The 18190-nt window shown below is 36.3% G+C and overlaps 1 protein-coding gene across 1 annotated transcript in view; it reads left to right on the top strand.

Annotated features, from left to right (window-relative positions):
• The window catches only part of LRP1B (LDL receptor related protein 1B), a 1545691-nt gene that overhangs the window by 840520 nt on the left and 686981 nt on the right, over positions 1 to 18190 (top strand). The window contains exon 21 of the mRNA XM_060105953.1: positions 12075 to 12257. Coding sequence (XP_059961936.1) covers positions 12075 to 12257 — 183 coding nt within the window. The remainder of the gene's footprint in view (positions 1 to 12074; positions 12258 to 18190) is intronic.

Raw genomic sequence — 18190 nt, 5'->3', positions numbered from 1 at the left:
TAGTTTTCTCTTTTTCCACTCTTCCCATCACTCACAACACAGAATTTTACAAATGCTGCTGACTTTGTTCAGAATATCTTTTGTCCCATTCTACTTTCCCCTCTGCCTGACTCTTAGTCATGGCTTGGAACTCTCTTCTTATCCTCTGTCATGAGAATTTCTCCTCTGAAATCCCCAAGTCCAGGTTAGATTTCCCCTCTGCATGTTCTCACCATGTTCATTCCTAACAAAACACTTAGGATATTGCTTTGTAACTGCATACATTGCCTAGTTCCCTATGTGCAGACTATTTTATGATCTTTTCAAAGGCAGACCCTACCTTTCATTTTTCACCTAGATGCCAGCAAAAGCCATTTATTTGGTCTCCCTATTTCCACTTTTTTTTATACAGCAGCCAGTGAGAATTTTAATAATGTAGATTAAATTATATCATCATCACTCCTCTGTTTCAAAATCTCTAACAGAAAGATACTTGTTGAACTTATCTTACCATAGATGTTGATAAAGCCCACAAGATCCAGCCCCTGCCTACCTCTCAGATCTCATTTCTAACCCACCCCCATTCACTTTGTTCTCTGTCTATAAAAACAAGTCTGTTTCCTGCTTTAGAATCCTTGCATTTGTTATTCCCTTTGCCTACTATGCTCTTTACCCTAACCTGCTTGGCTGGCTCTTTCCCTTCATTTTGGTCTCATCTCAAATATCACCTTCTCAGAGAGGCGTCTCTGATCATGCTGTCAAGATATTCTCTATACCCAACTCACTCCTTGTGATAGTCATCAAAGATGTTCACAATATAGTTCTATTTTTTCCTTTTTCTGGGCACATGATAAGATGGTACTTCCTGGAAACTTTGTGGTTGAGTGTGACCAACATGATGGGGCCCCACCCCATGCAACCAGCATTGGCCAATGAATTGTGAATCAGAAGTGATGTATGTTTTTTTCCTATATAGCACTACTCTGACCCATTTTCTTCATTGCATTTACTGCTTTCTGGATGAATCTAGTTTATGTTCTTATATAATTATTTATTAATGGGAGAGTGGTAAAGAAAGCAGGCTCTAAAATTTAATTGTATGGGCTCAAATATCATCCCTGCTGCTTATCATATGTATAACCACAGACAAACTTTCTGTTTCTGTGAAGTGGGATGCTCTCAATAAGCAGTTCTATTTATTTACATTTAATTAAAATCAAAAGGAGCAGATAGGTGATACTTCTTTTCACTGGGTTTTAATCAAATCTTAGATAACTTGAAGTATAAGCAAAATTGAATACCATATAAACTACCAGTTATATGCAAGGTATATGGAATGGGTGATAAAGAAAGGGAAGTGTGAAACTGGTCTCCACGTTCCTCTTAGAGTCTGCTGTAGGAGTCAAGGAAAGCTCAGAATCCCTTCCACAGGGGAAAAAAAGGCATGTTAGCATGAAGCATCGTGTATAGTTTCTGAGATTTTATGAATTCCTAAGGCTTACCCGTGAATCTCTTGAATCTACAAACACCAGAATAAGAGACCCAATCCTAGATAAATATATACATATTTTTTAAGTAAAATGAGTCAAAGAAAATTATGGACATTAACAGATAAAATGTACACAGGAAGGCAATCTAGAGGAGAATTGTTTCACCATTTAGATTTGAATATTTATGATGGTATATTGTATTTCCTTCTCCAGACTATATCCTCATTTTAAAGTTGCTGTAATCTGGTTGTTTATGGTACTACTTAATAGATAGTCCACAAAGGTTTGGACATGTGTAGTTTAAGGAAAAAAACGAAGAAAAAAAAAGCCTCAGGGAAACACCACATTTGTATTTAAATTTATAAGATAAATGTTTATTTAGAATAAGAAAACAAATGAGTGTATTCACATATGAAGGACAAATAGATAAACAAACCAATACCAAGCAAAGTGAAGAAAATGCAAATAGAATTTAAAAAATCTCAAACAGTAGCAGCATGCTCTCTGCCTTCATAGATTCTGCTTTGATCTGTGTGACCACAACTTATTTTCTTCTGTAAATAATATTGAGCTAAAAGACTACAAGTCTATATGTAAAGTTGCCATATTGCTGGATCAGGAGAAGCATTCCCTTCTCCCAAAGCAACAATTTATATTTTGCAAGTCTCTTTTTGAATCGGGTTTTTCTTTCCAGATTTCTAAGTTTACATAATCTTCTTAAGAATTTCCCATTAAATCACTGAGTTAAATGTTGAGGAATATAACTCAAAAGAACTAGATCTTTGAAACCAAGTCCAAAATATGTTTAGAAGAGGCAAAGCATTGCACTCACAATAATTAGTGAAACATGGAATTCCTCCCATTACTACCGACGTTTTTGAGGCAACATTGTCCTTGGAGAAATAAAAGATGAGGAGAGGAATGAATGTATGGAATAGAATTTGGCATATACTGTTTAATTTTATTTAGGCTACTAAAATATTTCCAAATTAGGTCATTTTAAATGTAAAATGTGTTACTTCTTCTCAAGTTTTCCTTACATATTACTATTTTGTTTAGTTATTTACTTAGTCCTCTGGTCATTTCCAGAAGTAATCTAAGTTATAACCTGGAAAGATTAAAGTTTATATTAGTCCTCTGGTCATTTCCAGAAGTAATCTAAGTTATAACCTGGAAAGATTAAAGTTTATAAAGAGGAAGGAACCAAACAAAGGCAAAGTAAGGATGAGTAATGTAAATAAATATGAGGGTGAGATTGGTATAAACAAGTTCATATCATGAAAAATGATCCATAAATTTGGCTCTAAATTCTTAAAAGCTATTGCAAAGAGAGAAACATGATGAGTTTCAGGATTATTCACAAATATCCATTAAAATAACTCATAAAGATGAAAAACTAACTTGTAAAGACAGTAAAGTTAGTATTAATATTAAAGTAAGAGTGAAATAAAATTTTTCCTACAGTTTCTCAGAAGTAGATCAAAAGCAAAAGAAAAGGGAGTTAGCAGTTGGCCCACTGACCACCTCCACCAAGGAAAAAAATCTGTTAGGGAAAAAATAAAATATAAAGGAATATCTATGTCTCTCTGTTATAACAGGGAATCATTAATAAAATTCAGTCCAGCTCCATACAAAGCAGGCAGTAGTTGTTACCTTATGAGGATGCTAACCCAAGAATCTTACTTTTCAAGGAACTGGAAAAGCGAGATTTTTATAAGAAAGCTTTAGATTTTTAAAATGTCTATAGTATGTTTACTAAATTAAACATACTGAGGGACAGATTCAATATGGGAGCTGCCAGCCTTCAACTCTTATTTTAAAGAATATAGAAAAAATCAATGGATTTTTAAAATTCTTTATTAAGTATTTGGAATCACTGGGTGAGAATAACCTGAAATACAACTTTTGTATGTTATTGGTTGAGCTCATACAGCAGGTTATAAAATTCAACTGAGCCAAAGTTTGTTTAGTTTTGTTTTCATGGAAAGTTAAGTACTAGGAAAAAGAACCAAAGGCCATTCACTGCTGTATGGAAGTTGCCTTCTTCATCATAGAATTACTTAGAGAGCTGAAAATGCCTTGGAACTCCATTTGATTTGTCTTCCTTTTTCTTCTTGAATACTGAAATCACATAGGATTTTCAAGTTACCTTTAAAAAGATCCCAAGTTTAAAGGCTTCACAGTATATTGTTTGTGAAACCAGTCTCAACATTCTTTACCACTGTAGTAATTAAGTTGTACTGCTAAATAGGGCACTCTGCATATACTCAATTAAATATGGTAGGAAGTGGCTATATCACATTTCATATATATCATCCAAATGTGAAGACACTCTACCATCTTTATTGATTGTGTCTATGCACCCAAGTATTTAGTTAAGTCATGAAGACTCTATATATCCAAAGTCGGAATAATTTGGATGATTAGGAAAGTAGGAAAAGTCTCTGTTTTTGGATGGGACTTCAATGCCAGCCTAAACCCAGCCCCTTCTCTTTAAATTGGGTGTAATTACTATGTGTTCTTAGGAGTAGCTACTTTTGGAAATTAGGTTTTCATGGAATGGAACTCCTATTTTCTACCAACAGAACATTTTTACTCTTACTTCAGTGAGGATCCTTTTTATCTCTTTTTTTAGTTAGGTGTTATTTCAGCATTACTACTTTAAGAATACTTGGGAGGTAGAAGCAAGTCTATTCTGTGCATCTTTAAAATATTGTATCAACTGACATATTATATTTGTTGAAATTCTTTAAATAAACAAATCAGGAAATGAACTATTTATATCATAGAAAATAACAACAAAAATGTTAGTGAAAATAATCATTTACACATATCCAATTTATTCCTCCCAACGACCCTGCAGGCTCTCTACTTTCCATGTGAACAAACAGAGGTCTCAAAAGATTAAGTAGCTGCCTTGGTGATAGAAGTGTTATTATTAGCTTTGACCTTAATTTAGTCTAATCTTAACTCATAACCACATGATTCTGTTGACCTGAAGCAAACTGACTGACAGATATTTCTCCAGTGAAGGTGAGATTATTCAGGATCAGCAAAAAATCTCAATTTAGGGTCTGAAACACTGGTGAGCCGTGTGCAAGTTCCCACATGGGAAGGGAAGGAGAACACTTTTATAGAAAGGAAAAGAAATTTGGGAGGGCTATAGTAAACAAAGACTCCAAGGATTTTCATTGACAGAGTCTTTTCCTGGAAAGAAGAAGTGTCATTATTCTCCTGCTGGGCTTTGCTGTCATTGCAGGATATGAGAGCTTTCCCTTCTGGTCTCTCACCTCTATTTAATTGAGGGTTCTTTTTATTAATTTTTTTTTTACATTTTTATCTTTTGATTAAGATCTTTTGCTGAAAGCATCATTGATCAAGAGTCAGATTTTCTAGTTTCAGTGGCTTTTTGTCCCTCAGTGTCAGGAAAGACCATTTCCAGTAGTGTCTCAGACTGGAAACCTAGTAAGGTCACATTTAAGTAACAAGGAGGGGCAGGAGGGAGAACTCTCAGGCACTTTTTATTTAAAGTCCATACGTTATCAAGATCATAGACCCTGGAGATCATCTGAATCTTTATGTCAGCATCGAAGGTTGGTGACAAACTTCCAACAGGCCTGGTATAGATAACTTGGGAAAGCTGTGTCTTCAGATGTCGACTGCCTCAATTTCCGAGAAGTATTTCCTTTCAGGTTACTGGATGATGTGCAGGTCCAGTCAGGGTTCGGCACCTTCTTTAGGTGTGTCACATGAATCAAGAGTCTATTCCTTGGAGTTTGGTGGCACAAGTGTTGGTTAACAGTACTTAGTATGGTCTTTCCAGCAAGGTTGAGGAAAATTCTTCTGGTAGTGTCTTTTCCAATAGACGAAATCTCCAGGTTCCAAGGTATTTGTCTCCTAAGGGCACACTGAAAAGATTGCTCTACCAAAGCTTGGTTATTTTTAATAGAAGCAAGCAGGCCTTTTCAATACTACAGTATCTCTCCTTTTATAAGTTATGGATAAAAAAAGTAGAAGTCAAGTTCACTGGGCATCCTGGGACTATCTCAAAGGGTGAAAGTTTATAAATTCCCAAAAGGATGGATCTGACATTTAAAAGGACCAATGGCAATGCTTTTGGCCAAGGTATTTGGAGGACCTCGACAAATTTTGCCAGGTGGTAATAATAAATGCCATTAGTGTGTTCAACTATACTTGAGGATTAAGGGTTGTAACCATAGTGAAAGTGTTGTAAAACCAGCCAAACATCACAGACTTGCCACAGCACCTGGCCCTTAAAATGGATTCCCAGATTACTATAAAGTTTGAGAGTAGCTCCTCCAAGTAGGGATAATCTTTCCCAAAAGGACTTCAGCCACAGAAAAGGCAATAGCCTGTCTGCGAGGGAAGGCTTCAGTCCAGTGGGAAAACATACAGACTGTGACTGAAACATATTTATATCCATGAGATGGAGGAAGTTGTATGAAATCCATCTGCCAGACTTTGAATTGTCCATTAAACAGTTTAAAATATCCAGAAGCAGTACAAACAGGCTTCCCTGGATTGTACTTCAGACAAGTGGGACAAGTGAGGTAGGCGCTTTTTGCAGCTTTGTTAAAGTTTCCCCAACAATATTGATTCATCATTTTATCAGTAGACCAATAGTTTAGTGTATGTATTATGATGAGGAGTGGGGATTTTAGAGTCTCTGGTAGTACTGAGTTATTTGGTCCAAACCAGAGCTTTCTCTTTTTTCCAAACAAACAATTGTTAAATTTCCAATCTTGTTTTTCCTTTTCTGAGTCCCATTGTTAGGCTTCTGTAGCCAGTTTTTCTAAATTATCATTTGGGGAGATGTCCCTTTGGATAATGACAGAGGTTTGGCTGCTGTTGGTCCCTTTAAGGACAGCATTCCTTGCAGAAATACAAGCAAGGTGATTTCCCTTAGTTTCCAGAGAGTCAAGTTTAGCATGCATCAGAATCTTAATAATAGCTAAAATGGAAGGTAAAAGTATTGTGTTCAATAATTCCTGAACACAAGGACTATTGTTAATTTTATTTCCACTGGAAATAAGGAAGCAACATTCCACAACATTCCAAAATCATGAGCTACTCTGAAAGCATATTTCTATCAGTATAAACACTGGCAGTTTTGTCCTTGACTAAAGTACAAGCCTGTGTAAGGGTGTGTAATTCAGCCTATTGGGCCAAAGTAGTCATAAGTAAAGACACTGCCTTAACAACATCAAAAGGAGTTATAATAACATAACCACCACAATATTTGTCATTGTTACCTTTTAAACAAGAACCATCAGTGAACCATGAGAAGTCAACACTACCCAGTGGAATTTCCTGTAGATCATTACAAGGAGTCAGGAGGTTGTCTATCAACATTAAGCAGTCATGAAGGACATTGTTGGTGACAGAAGGGAGAAGAGTAGCCAGGTTAAAGTTATTATCATATAAAAGAGTTACGTGAAGGACAGATAACAAAGGGACTTCATGGGATATGAGGCAGCTAGCCGAGAAGTGTTGAGTACAATGAGAATTCAGGTTGACTTCTACTGCTTGAGGTACAAAAATGATTAAAGGACATTCCACAATTTTCTCAGTGGCTTTAACAAAAAGGGCAGTGGCTGTAGTGATTCTAAGGCAAGGAAGTGGCTGCAGTGATTCTAATACATGTGCCACAGGGTCCAGCTACTGGCTATATGGACGGTGGTTGCCAAGTTTTTGGATGAGTACCCCAAAGTTATTCCCTTTTCTTGTCATCTATGAAAGAGTAAAAGGAAATCTGATAATAAGGATGCCCAAAGGCAGGTGGGTTCATCAAATTCTCCTTTAGGGCCTTGAGGGCTATGTCAATCAGTTCTTCCCACAAAACTGGGTCAGGTGGTCTTTATTGTTGAGAAAAACATAAGAAATTTGGCTTTAAAAGAGAAATTTGGAATCCAATTTCAGCAATAACCAACTGGTCTGAGAAAACTTCACAGTAGCCCTTAGTCTGGGGTTTTGGGAAACTTAGGACACCATGAAGTGTATCTGGATCTAGGTGTAGCCCTTGTTCTGATATTGGATGACTGAAATATTGAACCTGGGTTTGGGCAAACTGCAAATTTTCTTTGGCAACCTTACGTCCTTTTAAGGCCAAAAGCTTTATTAAGTGGACGCTGCCTTCCTGTGAAGAGGCTTAAGAAGGAGAGCAAAGAAGCAAATCATCCACATATTGCAGCAAAGTAAAACCCTGAGAGAACTTTTTATCATTCATACCAGCCTTCAAGGTTTGCAAAAAATAAGAACGACTCTCAGTATATCCCTGAGGCACTACTGTCCAGGTGAATTGTTTTTTTACTCTCAAGTAAAGGCAGAAAGGTATTGGCTGTCTTCATCAACTGGAATATGAAAGAATGCACTGCATAACTCAGTTACAGTGAAGAATTCATTTCTGGTGGGAAAGGATGTTAGTAACATATGAGAGTTAGGAACAACAAGGTGTTGAGGGATAACAGTGTTGTTTACTGCTCAGAGTTCCTGAAGAAACCTCCACCTTTGGCCCTTTGCTTTTCTCACTGGTAAAATGGAGTGTTACAGGCGCTAGTACAGAGGATAATGAAGACTTGAGCCTGTATTCTTCTATTATGGGCTTTAAGGTTTTCCTTTAGGGTATTGATTAATTCTGGGAAGAGGTTTTGAGGATTCTGTTTAAATTTTGATGGGAGATGCACTGTGAATTTTGCAAACATCAGTTGGAGATTTTGCCAATAAGGAAAATGGTAGCTGATTCAATAGGGACAAATGATCCATATTTTCAGAATCTGCTCTAGTACCATCAGAGGTAGAACAAATAAAAGATGTTAGAGGGCCACTTAATTTACCTGGTTGGTTCTTTGATGACACTGTCAGTTTCTAGACTTGTTTTCCCCTTTTCAGAGAAAGAATTTCTGGCATACTTCTCTAAGAAGTTTCCAGCCTAATAAATGGATAGGGGTAGAGGAACTAAGGAGAAAAGGATGTGTATCTCTCAAAGGGCCTAAACAAAAGGGAATACATTCGGACATCGGAACCTCTTGAAGTTCATTAGAAATCCCCACTATTTGAATTGTTTTAGTACTCCAAGTCAGGGGCTGTTTTATGGTAGTGGGGTTGAGCACACAAGAGTGTGGTATCAATTAGGACTGGAAGAGATTCATCCTCTTGGAGAAATGTTTCTCCAAGCTGATTAAGAGGGAGGATTGGGAAGAGCCCCTCCAGTTCCTCAGAGCCCACCACTGAGAATTGGAGGGCATTGGAAAGACTGGTTAGAGGGGTGAAGGCTCTACAGTGCTTAAGTTTGTAACAATCTCTTTTCTAATGCCCTGGTTCTTTGCAATAATAGCAAAAACTACGAGGGTTCTGGGTTTGTTTAGGAGCCTTCATTTATTGGAGTTGAAGAGTAACAATTTTGATGGTCTTCCTTTGAGGTGATTCATGTAGAGTACAAGAAATGTGGTTTGTCAGATTAACTAAATCTGAAGTGGACACAGTTTCCCATTTAATACTGGTCCTTTTTACTAAAAGGGAAGGATCTTAGTTCAGCCCATTAATAAACAAAGAGTTAAAAGCTACTTGAGTTAATCAACATCTGAAGGAAGACCAGAATTTTCTTTAAAGACAATCAAAAGTCAACTAATTTTTATGAACAGATTTGCAGCTTTTTGTGTGCAAACCTGAATTTTGTTTCAGTCAGTAGGCTTTGGAAAAGCCCTAGTAATTGCTCAGTAAAGTTGCCTAGCAATTTTCTGAGCCTGACACATAGTAAGATAGCAGGTTGTTCTCCTGGTTGTAATTCTGGGCATCTTTCAGGATTTTCCCAATTAGCAATTTTCACTCAATGCTGGGTCTGACCTTCACTGATGAGCATATGAACTAGCTGATATAAGTTAGAGAAACCAGGTTGGTGAGTTTGAGTGATTATATTAAATTCCTCAGCAAAACTATGAGGATCTTTGGTTACTTTGGGAAAATCTTTGACTATGTCTCACAGTTCACCTTTAGTTCAGGGAGTATAAGATATTAAAGATTTAGCCTCTGGACCTTCAGAAGGCTTAATTTTAAAGAAACATGTTCTGACAGGTTCAGAGGAAAAGGGAAGTTTGGCCAGAGAATGAGTATGGGGGGATTGAGGGTACAGTGGAGGCATAGGCAGCATAGAAAGGAAGGAGGGAGATGGCACCAGAGGTGGAGCCTGAGACAAAAATGCCAAGGAAGAAGAACCTGAGGCTTTGAGAGCCACTTTACCTTTCTTTCATCATTCCTTTTCCTCAGTTAATCTTAAAATCTTATTTTGCAGAGAGGCAATTTTAGAGTCCTGAGTATATTGGGAAGGCTCAAAATACCAAGTAAAATAAGCATTCCACTCAGTTCTGGAAATTTTTGAGCTATTGTAGCCCAATTTGGTTTTAAGGAAATTAAGTGTGGGGATTTCTGAAATTCCCCATAAAAGCCATTGATATTCCAAATTGCCTTTGGTCAGGTTGGTCCATTTAGTTAGCAGTGCCCATGAGGAAGGACTGTGGCTTTTAAACATAAAATTGACCAGAGTCCCTATAATGGAGGAGGCCTTCAAAATACTTAGATAACTGGAGTATCATTTCCTAGAGATTTTTCCTCTAGAGTAAAGAACAATTTTCAAACAGCTTACAGCACAACTGGTTCAATTCAGACAGCTTGTAAGACAATCCCAGCCAACTCAAAGGAAACAGCTTAAAGGAGCCAGGCCAAAGGCTTTTTCAGCCAGTTTCCAGAGAATCGTCCTTTCAAAAGAATAGGCCAAAGGCTGAAAAACCTGGCACTGTTGCAGAGAACCCCTGTTTTCAGAGGAATGGGTCAAAGATTAGCCACCTTCAGGTGAAGCAGTTCCTGTTTCAAAGGGAATACACAAAGCTAACCAGTTTCAGTGAAAGAGTCTGATATCAAAATCAGACCTAAGTGCCAAACAAGTACTCACATGCAGAACAAGGCCTTAACCAGAAAGACAAAAGCTTTAAGTAGATTCTGAATAAAGCCTGGAGAGCTTCAGATGGAAAGAGGGTGTGAGTTTGGATCTAAGAGAAAGACTTGCCTTTAAACTCCAGGGTCAGCAGGTAAAGCAGTGAGCAACAATAGACTCAGCTGTGGGTACTGCACCTGTATATTCACCAGCCCTGGAGCCATCGAGAGTCTTCTCTAGTTCCCATATGGGTCACCAAAATGTTGACCTAAAACAAATTGAGAGCCAGATATTTCTCCAGCAAAGACTGGTATATTTGGAATTGGCACAGAATTGCAATTTGGAGTCTGCACCATGGTGAGCTATGTGCAAGTTCCCTCACAGCAAGGAAAAAGGAATGCTTTTATAGAGAGTAAAAAAGGAAGATGGTAGGACTCTAGTAAACAACGAGTCCATGGATTTTCATAGGCTGAGTCCTTGACAGGAAAGAAGAGTCTTTCTTCTTCCTGTTGGACTCTGCTACAGCTGCATGGTGTAAGAGATCTCCCCTTCTGGTCTCCCAACTCTACTTAACTGAGGTTTCTGTTTACTGATAGTTTTACAGTTCCTACCAAATCAGCTCATTAAGTAATGAGAAACTCACCTGGACTTGTTTCAATTTTATAATGATGTAGAATAATTGCTTTTATAGATATAATGTAAATTAATTGTTGGCTATAGCTACCTGAGATGCACAATAAACTTGTTACATTAAAACTTTGGTCTAGAAAAATGTATACTAAAATATTGACTTTACAACAGTATTTGGAGATTCTGGTTATTATATCTCATAATATTAGATATTAATACAAATTTAATGTACTGCCGATTACTGTCATATTTTTCAACTGTTATACTGTAAAAACATCTATATGTCCAACATGTATTTTTTCTTATTCTTGTTTATGCTTACCTACAAAATTTAGCCTATGTTTTTAGTGATCAGGTTTTGAGTGATAATGTTATCTGGGCACTATGTGAGTTATTAATTGATAAATTGACTTTGACTGCATAGTGCCTCATAAAATTCTTTTGTGTCTGTTCTGATTCTAAACTTGAAATCTTACGTACTGAATAATTTTTTTTAATTATCTGAGGGTTTTGTTTTTCAACATTTTGGACATTATTCTTCAAAGATTTTGTTAGTCAGAATGTACTTCTTATTTTCTTTTTGGTTGTTTACCTGTTACCAGTGTGAAAGAAATTATCTAAAGAGATGTCATAAGATCAACAAAAGTCTAAACATTTGGAGTAGAATGTGAAATCTCTTTTATGTGCTCTAGAGAAAATACCTTCAACAATCACACTGATACTAATTAAAATCACAACAGAATATCCACATACTATCTTACTGCTCTTTCTTTTTTTTCCTAACATTCATCACTTTTAGGAATTCTGTGGGAGGCAAGAACTATTTTCTCTAATTATTAAAGTTTCTAAAACAAATTTGAAAATGCTAGACAGTATTGCAGCTATTAAACAATAAAGTAAAAATAGATTCTCTCTAGGATCATTATAATGCCTAAAGAAAAAAAAATGAAAAAAAAATATTATCAAGTACAATCATAATTCCTCTCTTGTTTTCCTCTCTCTGCCTCTCTCCCTCATTTCAATTTAAGAGATTCGTTCTCCTGCTGGTTGTAATGGGAATGAATTTCAGTGTCACCCTGATGGAAATTGTATTCCTGATCTGTGGCGCTGTGATGGGGAAAAAGACTGTGAAGATGGTAGTGATGAAAAAGGCTGCAGTGGTACCTTACGATTGTGTGATCACAAAACCAAGTTTTCCTGTCGGAGTACAGGTAAGCAGAACACGGGGTTCAACTTCTACCTCAGGCCTGCTTCCTTGATGTAGCTTCCTTTGGGGCCCTCCTCAATCCACATCTCACCTTTATAAAAAGTATCCTTGTGTTTCTAGTAGGTTTGCTCACATTCTGTACATGACAGTAATAGTAGGTAACATTTATTGAGAACTATCAGTGGACTTGGCACAGTTCTAAGAATGTTCTCTGCATGAACTTATTTCATTATGCTAATTCACAATGAGAAAACAGAGGCTGAGAGCAATTTTTAACTTTCTCAAATTAAAAAGTCAAAAGAATTTTTAACTTGCTGGCTCACAGAGCCAGCATGGAAGAAATGGGATTTGAAACCAGGCAATCTGGATTCAGAGTCTGGAATTTCACGTCCAGAAAGAGACATGTGTGCTAAACCCACTTACAGCATTCCCCTTTTCATAGATAAATCCTTACCATAAAATTTAATGAAGATGACTAGGGAAAAAAAGGCATAATTATATGCATTTATTTTCAACCAGTTTCCTAAATTTTATTGTGCTGTCGCTAGACTCCATTAAGATGAAAGTGATGACTTTCAAATCATTCAAACCTTTGATTTGTTTTGAGAGTCACTGAAGCTTTTTTTTATGTTATTCTAGTATTATGATGTTTCCATTTTGGTTTTCTCCATACAGTAGGTGCTACCTAACATGAAAAACTAACTTATTTACTTCCTTCTCTATGCCAGATGATGAGCTGAAGTTTAGAGAATTAACTGTTGTTGTACAATTTGTGAAATGATTGGTATCATTATCCAAATAACCCATGGAAAGAATTTTCTGTAGATTTTAGGATACATTCTGGAATCATCTCTGGGAGTTTTGCTTAATGTGAAATTGCTTCTGAATTGCTTAATCAGGGGTTCTTGGTGATTCATTTTGCCCTTTATTAAGTATTTCAACCAAAAGATAGAAATGAAAAGTTATCACAGTTGTGCGTAAGCAGATACTCTAGGAACCACATGGCCCATGAGCATTTAAATATATAAAAAGGAATTGTGTTTCTTTTCTTAAACATACCTCCTGGCTATAATTAAGCCTGTAAATAAGAGATAAAGAAATAAATATAAGCTAACATGGGCATAGGTAAATAAATACTCCTGAGGCCTACTCCTAGTGAGGGAGTTGTATTTTCAAATGATTATTTTTCCAACAATATTTTTAACAGGTAACTCTTCTCAATTATTATGTAAAGATTTTTAGTTTGGGAGTTATTGGTTAGAAGAATGTGACTTTGAGTTTAGAAATTATCATAATGGAACATTTAATATTAGTTGAAAATGAATAGATGAATAACTTGTTAAATGAATGAATTATTAACTAAATAAGCAAGTTTTTATTTAACAGGCTAATTCTGATGCCAAAGAGCCAATTATTTGACTCAGGCTAACATTATTCTAAGTGAATATTTTTTCTCCTGTTGCTTCTGGCATTTGTTTGATTGGACTAATGCTGAAATATATCAGATAACAGTCTTTAACAGGTATATGACTAAGGAACTAGCAAGGCTATAGGAAAACAAAATAAAAATATTAATTTACTTGGAAAATCCTGAGCTAAAACTAAATGAATATGCTATCAAGATTTAGCAAATTTAGAGGTAAAACCAGGCTGAAATTTCCTTATGAAGAAAGAAATTATAAATGCCTTCATAATAAAGTAATTTCTAAAAGTTATATGTTAGTAAAAACTGGTTTGAACTGTCTATGACAGAAAACATGGAGAGAAAACATATAAATAATAAATAACAGGGTTAAGTAAAGTTAATAGAAAATTTCAAGTGATTGTGATTTATCTTGTATGTGTGTATTGATATTTTGCAATGAACTCTTATGAAACAGCTTTTTCTGAATATGACTCAACTTAAAAATAAACCTGAATTATTATGAAGATGGCTGATGTAGGGAGGAAAAAAACTTTTTCTCTACCCACACAGAGGGGACAAGACAAAGGAAAAGGACTTTGAGTTTATAGGGCTGGCAAATTGTGGAAAGGTAAATATATGGGAAAACTAATGGAAGATAAAGGCTAGGTAAAAACATTTGTGTAGGTACATTTTGATACTGACTTTCCATCATCTTCATGGCCTTAGAACTTCCCTGAGAAAGTGTTTTATGGCACTTCTCATTCTCAAAAGTTTATGCTTTTAGTCAGATAGGGGAAGCTACAAGAAGACTTCTTTCTGCATCTCCTGAATCTCAAATGCTTCAGCTCAAAATAATCCTTATGATAAAATGTCATATTTTGGAAGTAGTGTATTTCGATCCCACACAGTGGATATCTTTGGAGAATTGGATCCTGAGAGACATTTTTATGCATGTTGATTTGGGATTTGAGTTATCCACTTAATAATGTTAAGATGTTTGTATCATATGGTCATCATGTAAACCAAAATTTAATATTAAAAAGCAGAACTGCAATCAAACTCATGTTGCATTGTAAAAGGGAAATGTGCTATAGCATAGTGACTATAATTGATGACACTGTATAGTATAACTGAAATTTGCTAAGAGTGGAACTTAAGTGTTCTCACAATAAATGAATGAATGAATGAATGAATGAATATCCACGGAATGTGAAAGGTAGTAATTTAACCATTGATCTGCCTCTAATTTAATCCCTGGCTTAAATATAGTAAAGCAAAATGTATCAGACTACTTGAGGAGTAATAATTCATAATGTATGAATATTTATGAACATTGCAGATATTAAAGTGAACCAAAAATATACACATTGGATTAAAAATATGTACACATCTGGGGCTTCCCTGGTGGCGCAGTGGTTGAGAGTCCGCCTGTCAATGCAGGGGACACGGGTTTGTGCCCCGGTCCGGAAGGATCCCACATGCTGCAGAGTGGCTGGGCCCGTGAGCCATGGCCGCTAAGCCTGTGCGTCCAGAGCCTGTGCTCCATAACGGGAGAGGCCACAACAGTGAGAGGCCCGCATACCGCAAAAAAAAAAGAAAGAAAAGAAAAAAAAAAGTACACATCTATAATCTTTGTGATATTTTTAAGTTTAATTAAATTCTCAGCTTTACAAGCTAAAAGACCTTTAAACTATTCAAGATGTTGAATTCAGAGTTCATATTTATTTTTTTTTTAAATTCCGAATGCTAGCTTGAGCATTTAAAAGTTTTCAGGGCAATCAATTTATATTTGTTGGTTACAATGGCTTTTATACATAAATTGCTATCATTAGTATAAAAACATAGGCACATTACTGTTTCTTTATTCCAATAAAGGAAAGAATGAGAGCTAAATTAAGTTAAAGTACAATTCAACCATTATCATCTTAGAGTCTCTAGTCTCAGAGGGTCTATCTTTGACCAAGAGCTATACTCTCCCACATCTGGTCTCTCACAAATTGCAGTTAGGGTGACCTTTGAACAGCAGGGGTTTGAACATCCATTTATATACAAAATTTTAAAAATAAATATATTGGAAACATTTTTTGGAGATTGGCAAGAATTTGCAAAAACTAACAGAGGAACCACATAGCCTAGAAATATTGAAAAAATTAAGAAAAAGGTACATCATGAATGCATAACATATATGTAGATACTTGTCTATTTTATCCATTGCTACCATAAAATCTACACAAATCTATTATAAAAAGTTAAAATTTATCAAAACTTACAAACACTTAACATACCAGACATGGTGCCATTTGCAGTCAATAGAAGTCTAAACAAATGTAAAGATACAGTATTAAATAACTGCAAAAAGTTAACTGTAGTACATATTGTAATAATTTTGTAACTACCTCTTGCTGCTATTTCGGTGAGCTCAAGTGTTGCTAGTATCTGCTTAAAATGTCATGTGACACTAATCATCTCCAGGTGAGCAGTTTACCTCTCCAGTAAACTGCATATCGAAAAAAAAAAAGTGATCTCTTTTGGTTCTCGTGTATTTTTCATCGTGTTTAGCACAATGCCATAAACCTTGAATAACACCATGGGACCCAAATGAAGTGCCACTGTTGATGCTGGAAGTGCTCCCAAGAAGCAGAGAAAAGTCATGACATTACAAGAAAAAGTTGAATTGATTAGTATATACTGTAGATTGAGATCTGGAGTGCCCATCATTTCAAGATAATGAATCCAGCATAAGGACCATTGTAAGAGAAGAAAAGGAAATTTGTGAAGCCATTGCTGCAGCTATGCCAGCAGGTGTGAAAACCTTGCACTTTTTCTGAAATACCTTTATATCTTGGATTGAAAATGCAGCTTTTATGTGACTGCACCATTGCTATAAGAAAGGTATACCTAAAGACTCTAATATGATTCGAGAAAAAGTGAAGTCATTATATGAAAACTTAAAGCAAAAAGAAAGTGAAGGATCTAAAGGTGGAGAATTTAATACCAGCAAAGGATGGTTTGATAATTTTAGTAAGAGGATTGGCTTTAAAAAATGTCACTATAACAGGAGAAGCAGCTTCTGCCAACCAAGAGGTAGCAGATGAGTTACAGCTGCCATTAAGATAATCATTGAGAAGAAAGGATATCTGCCTGAATGTGTTTTTAATTCAGACAAAAGTGCCCTACCCTGGAAAAAAAAATACACAAAAGACATTTATTAGTAAGGAAGAGAAGTGAGCACCAGGATTTAAATCACAAAGGGATAGGCTAACTTTACTGATCTGTTCAAATGCAGCAGGGCTTATGATCAGGACTGCCCTTATCTATAAAGCTGCAAACCCCTGAGCCTTGAGGGGAAAAGTAAATACCAGCTGGTCAATATTCTGGTTGTACAAAAAGAAGGCCTGGACAATGAGAACAACTTTCCTGGGCTGGTTTCATTAATGCTTTGTCCCTGAAGTCAGGAAGTACCTTGCCGGTAAGGGACTGCCTTTAAAGTTGTTTTGATGTTGGACAATGTCCCCTGGCCACCCAGAACCCTATGAATTCAACTGGTCTGTCAAACTGGTTTATTTACCCCCAAACAATATGTCTCTAATTCAGCACCTAGATCAGCTAGTCATAGGACCTTTAAGGCTCATTACACAAAATGAGCCTTTTCCTTTTCTCAAAGGAAAGTATTGTCCATGCTATGGAAGAGGACCCCAACAGAGAGAACATCATGAAAGTCTGGAAGGATTACACCATTGAAGATGCCATCATTATTACAGAAAAGGCTGTGAATGCCATCAAACCCGAAAAAATAAATTGCTGCTGGAGAAACTGTGTCCAGATGTTGTGCATGACTTCACAGGATTTGCAGGAGAACCAATCAAGGACATTATGAAAGAGATTGTAGATATGGTAGAACAGGTTGGTTGTGGGGAGTGAAGGGTTTTAAGATATGGATCTTGAAGAAATTCAAGAACTAATAGACACCATACCAGAGGAATTAACAAAATACAACTTGATGGAGGTGAATGCTTCTGAACTAGTGCCAGACGATAAGGAAGAAGACTGAGAAGAAGCAGTGCCAGGAAAAAACTAACATTAGGCAGTTCGGCAGAAGGGTTACAATTATTCAAGATGCTTTTGACTTCTTTTATGGCATGAACCCTTCTACGATACAGGCACTAAAACAAAAGCAAATGATAGAAGAATTAGTACCATATAGAAACATTTTTAGAGAATTGAAAGAGCATTAAAGTCAGAAATTACAGTGTATTTCTGCAAAGTTACAGAGAGTGTGCCTGCCTCTCTCACCTCCCCTTCGACCTCCTCCACCTCTGCCACCCCTGAAACAGCAAAACCGTCTTCTCCTTTCCTCCCCCTCCTCAGCCTACTCAACATGAAGATGACAAGAATGAAGGCTCTTATGATGGTCTGTTTTCACTTAATAAATAGTAAATAATCATCATGTCCTACTATTATTAAACTTATCTGCTGTATATGTGTGTGTGTCTTTGTGTAAAAATCTAATAACTGTACAGCAAGAACTGTAT

Source organism: Mesoplodon densirostris, chromosome 8, assembly GCF_025265405.1.
Source record: "Mesoplodon densirostris isolate mMesDen1 chromosome 8, mMesDen1 primary haplotype, whole genome shotgun sequence".
In the NCBI taxonomy this organism is placed as follows: Eukaryota; Metazoa; Chordata; class Mammalia; order Artiodactyla; family Ziphiidae; genus Mesoplodon; species Mesoplodon densirostris.
This window is presented reverse-complemented; position numbering and strand designations above follow the sequence as displayed.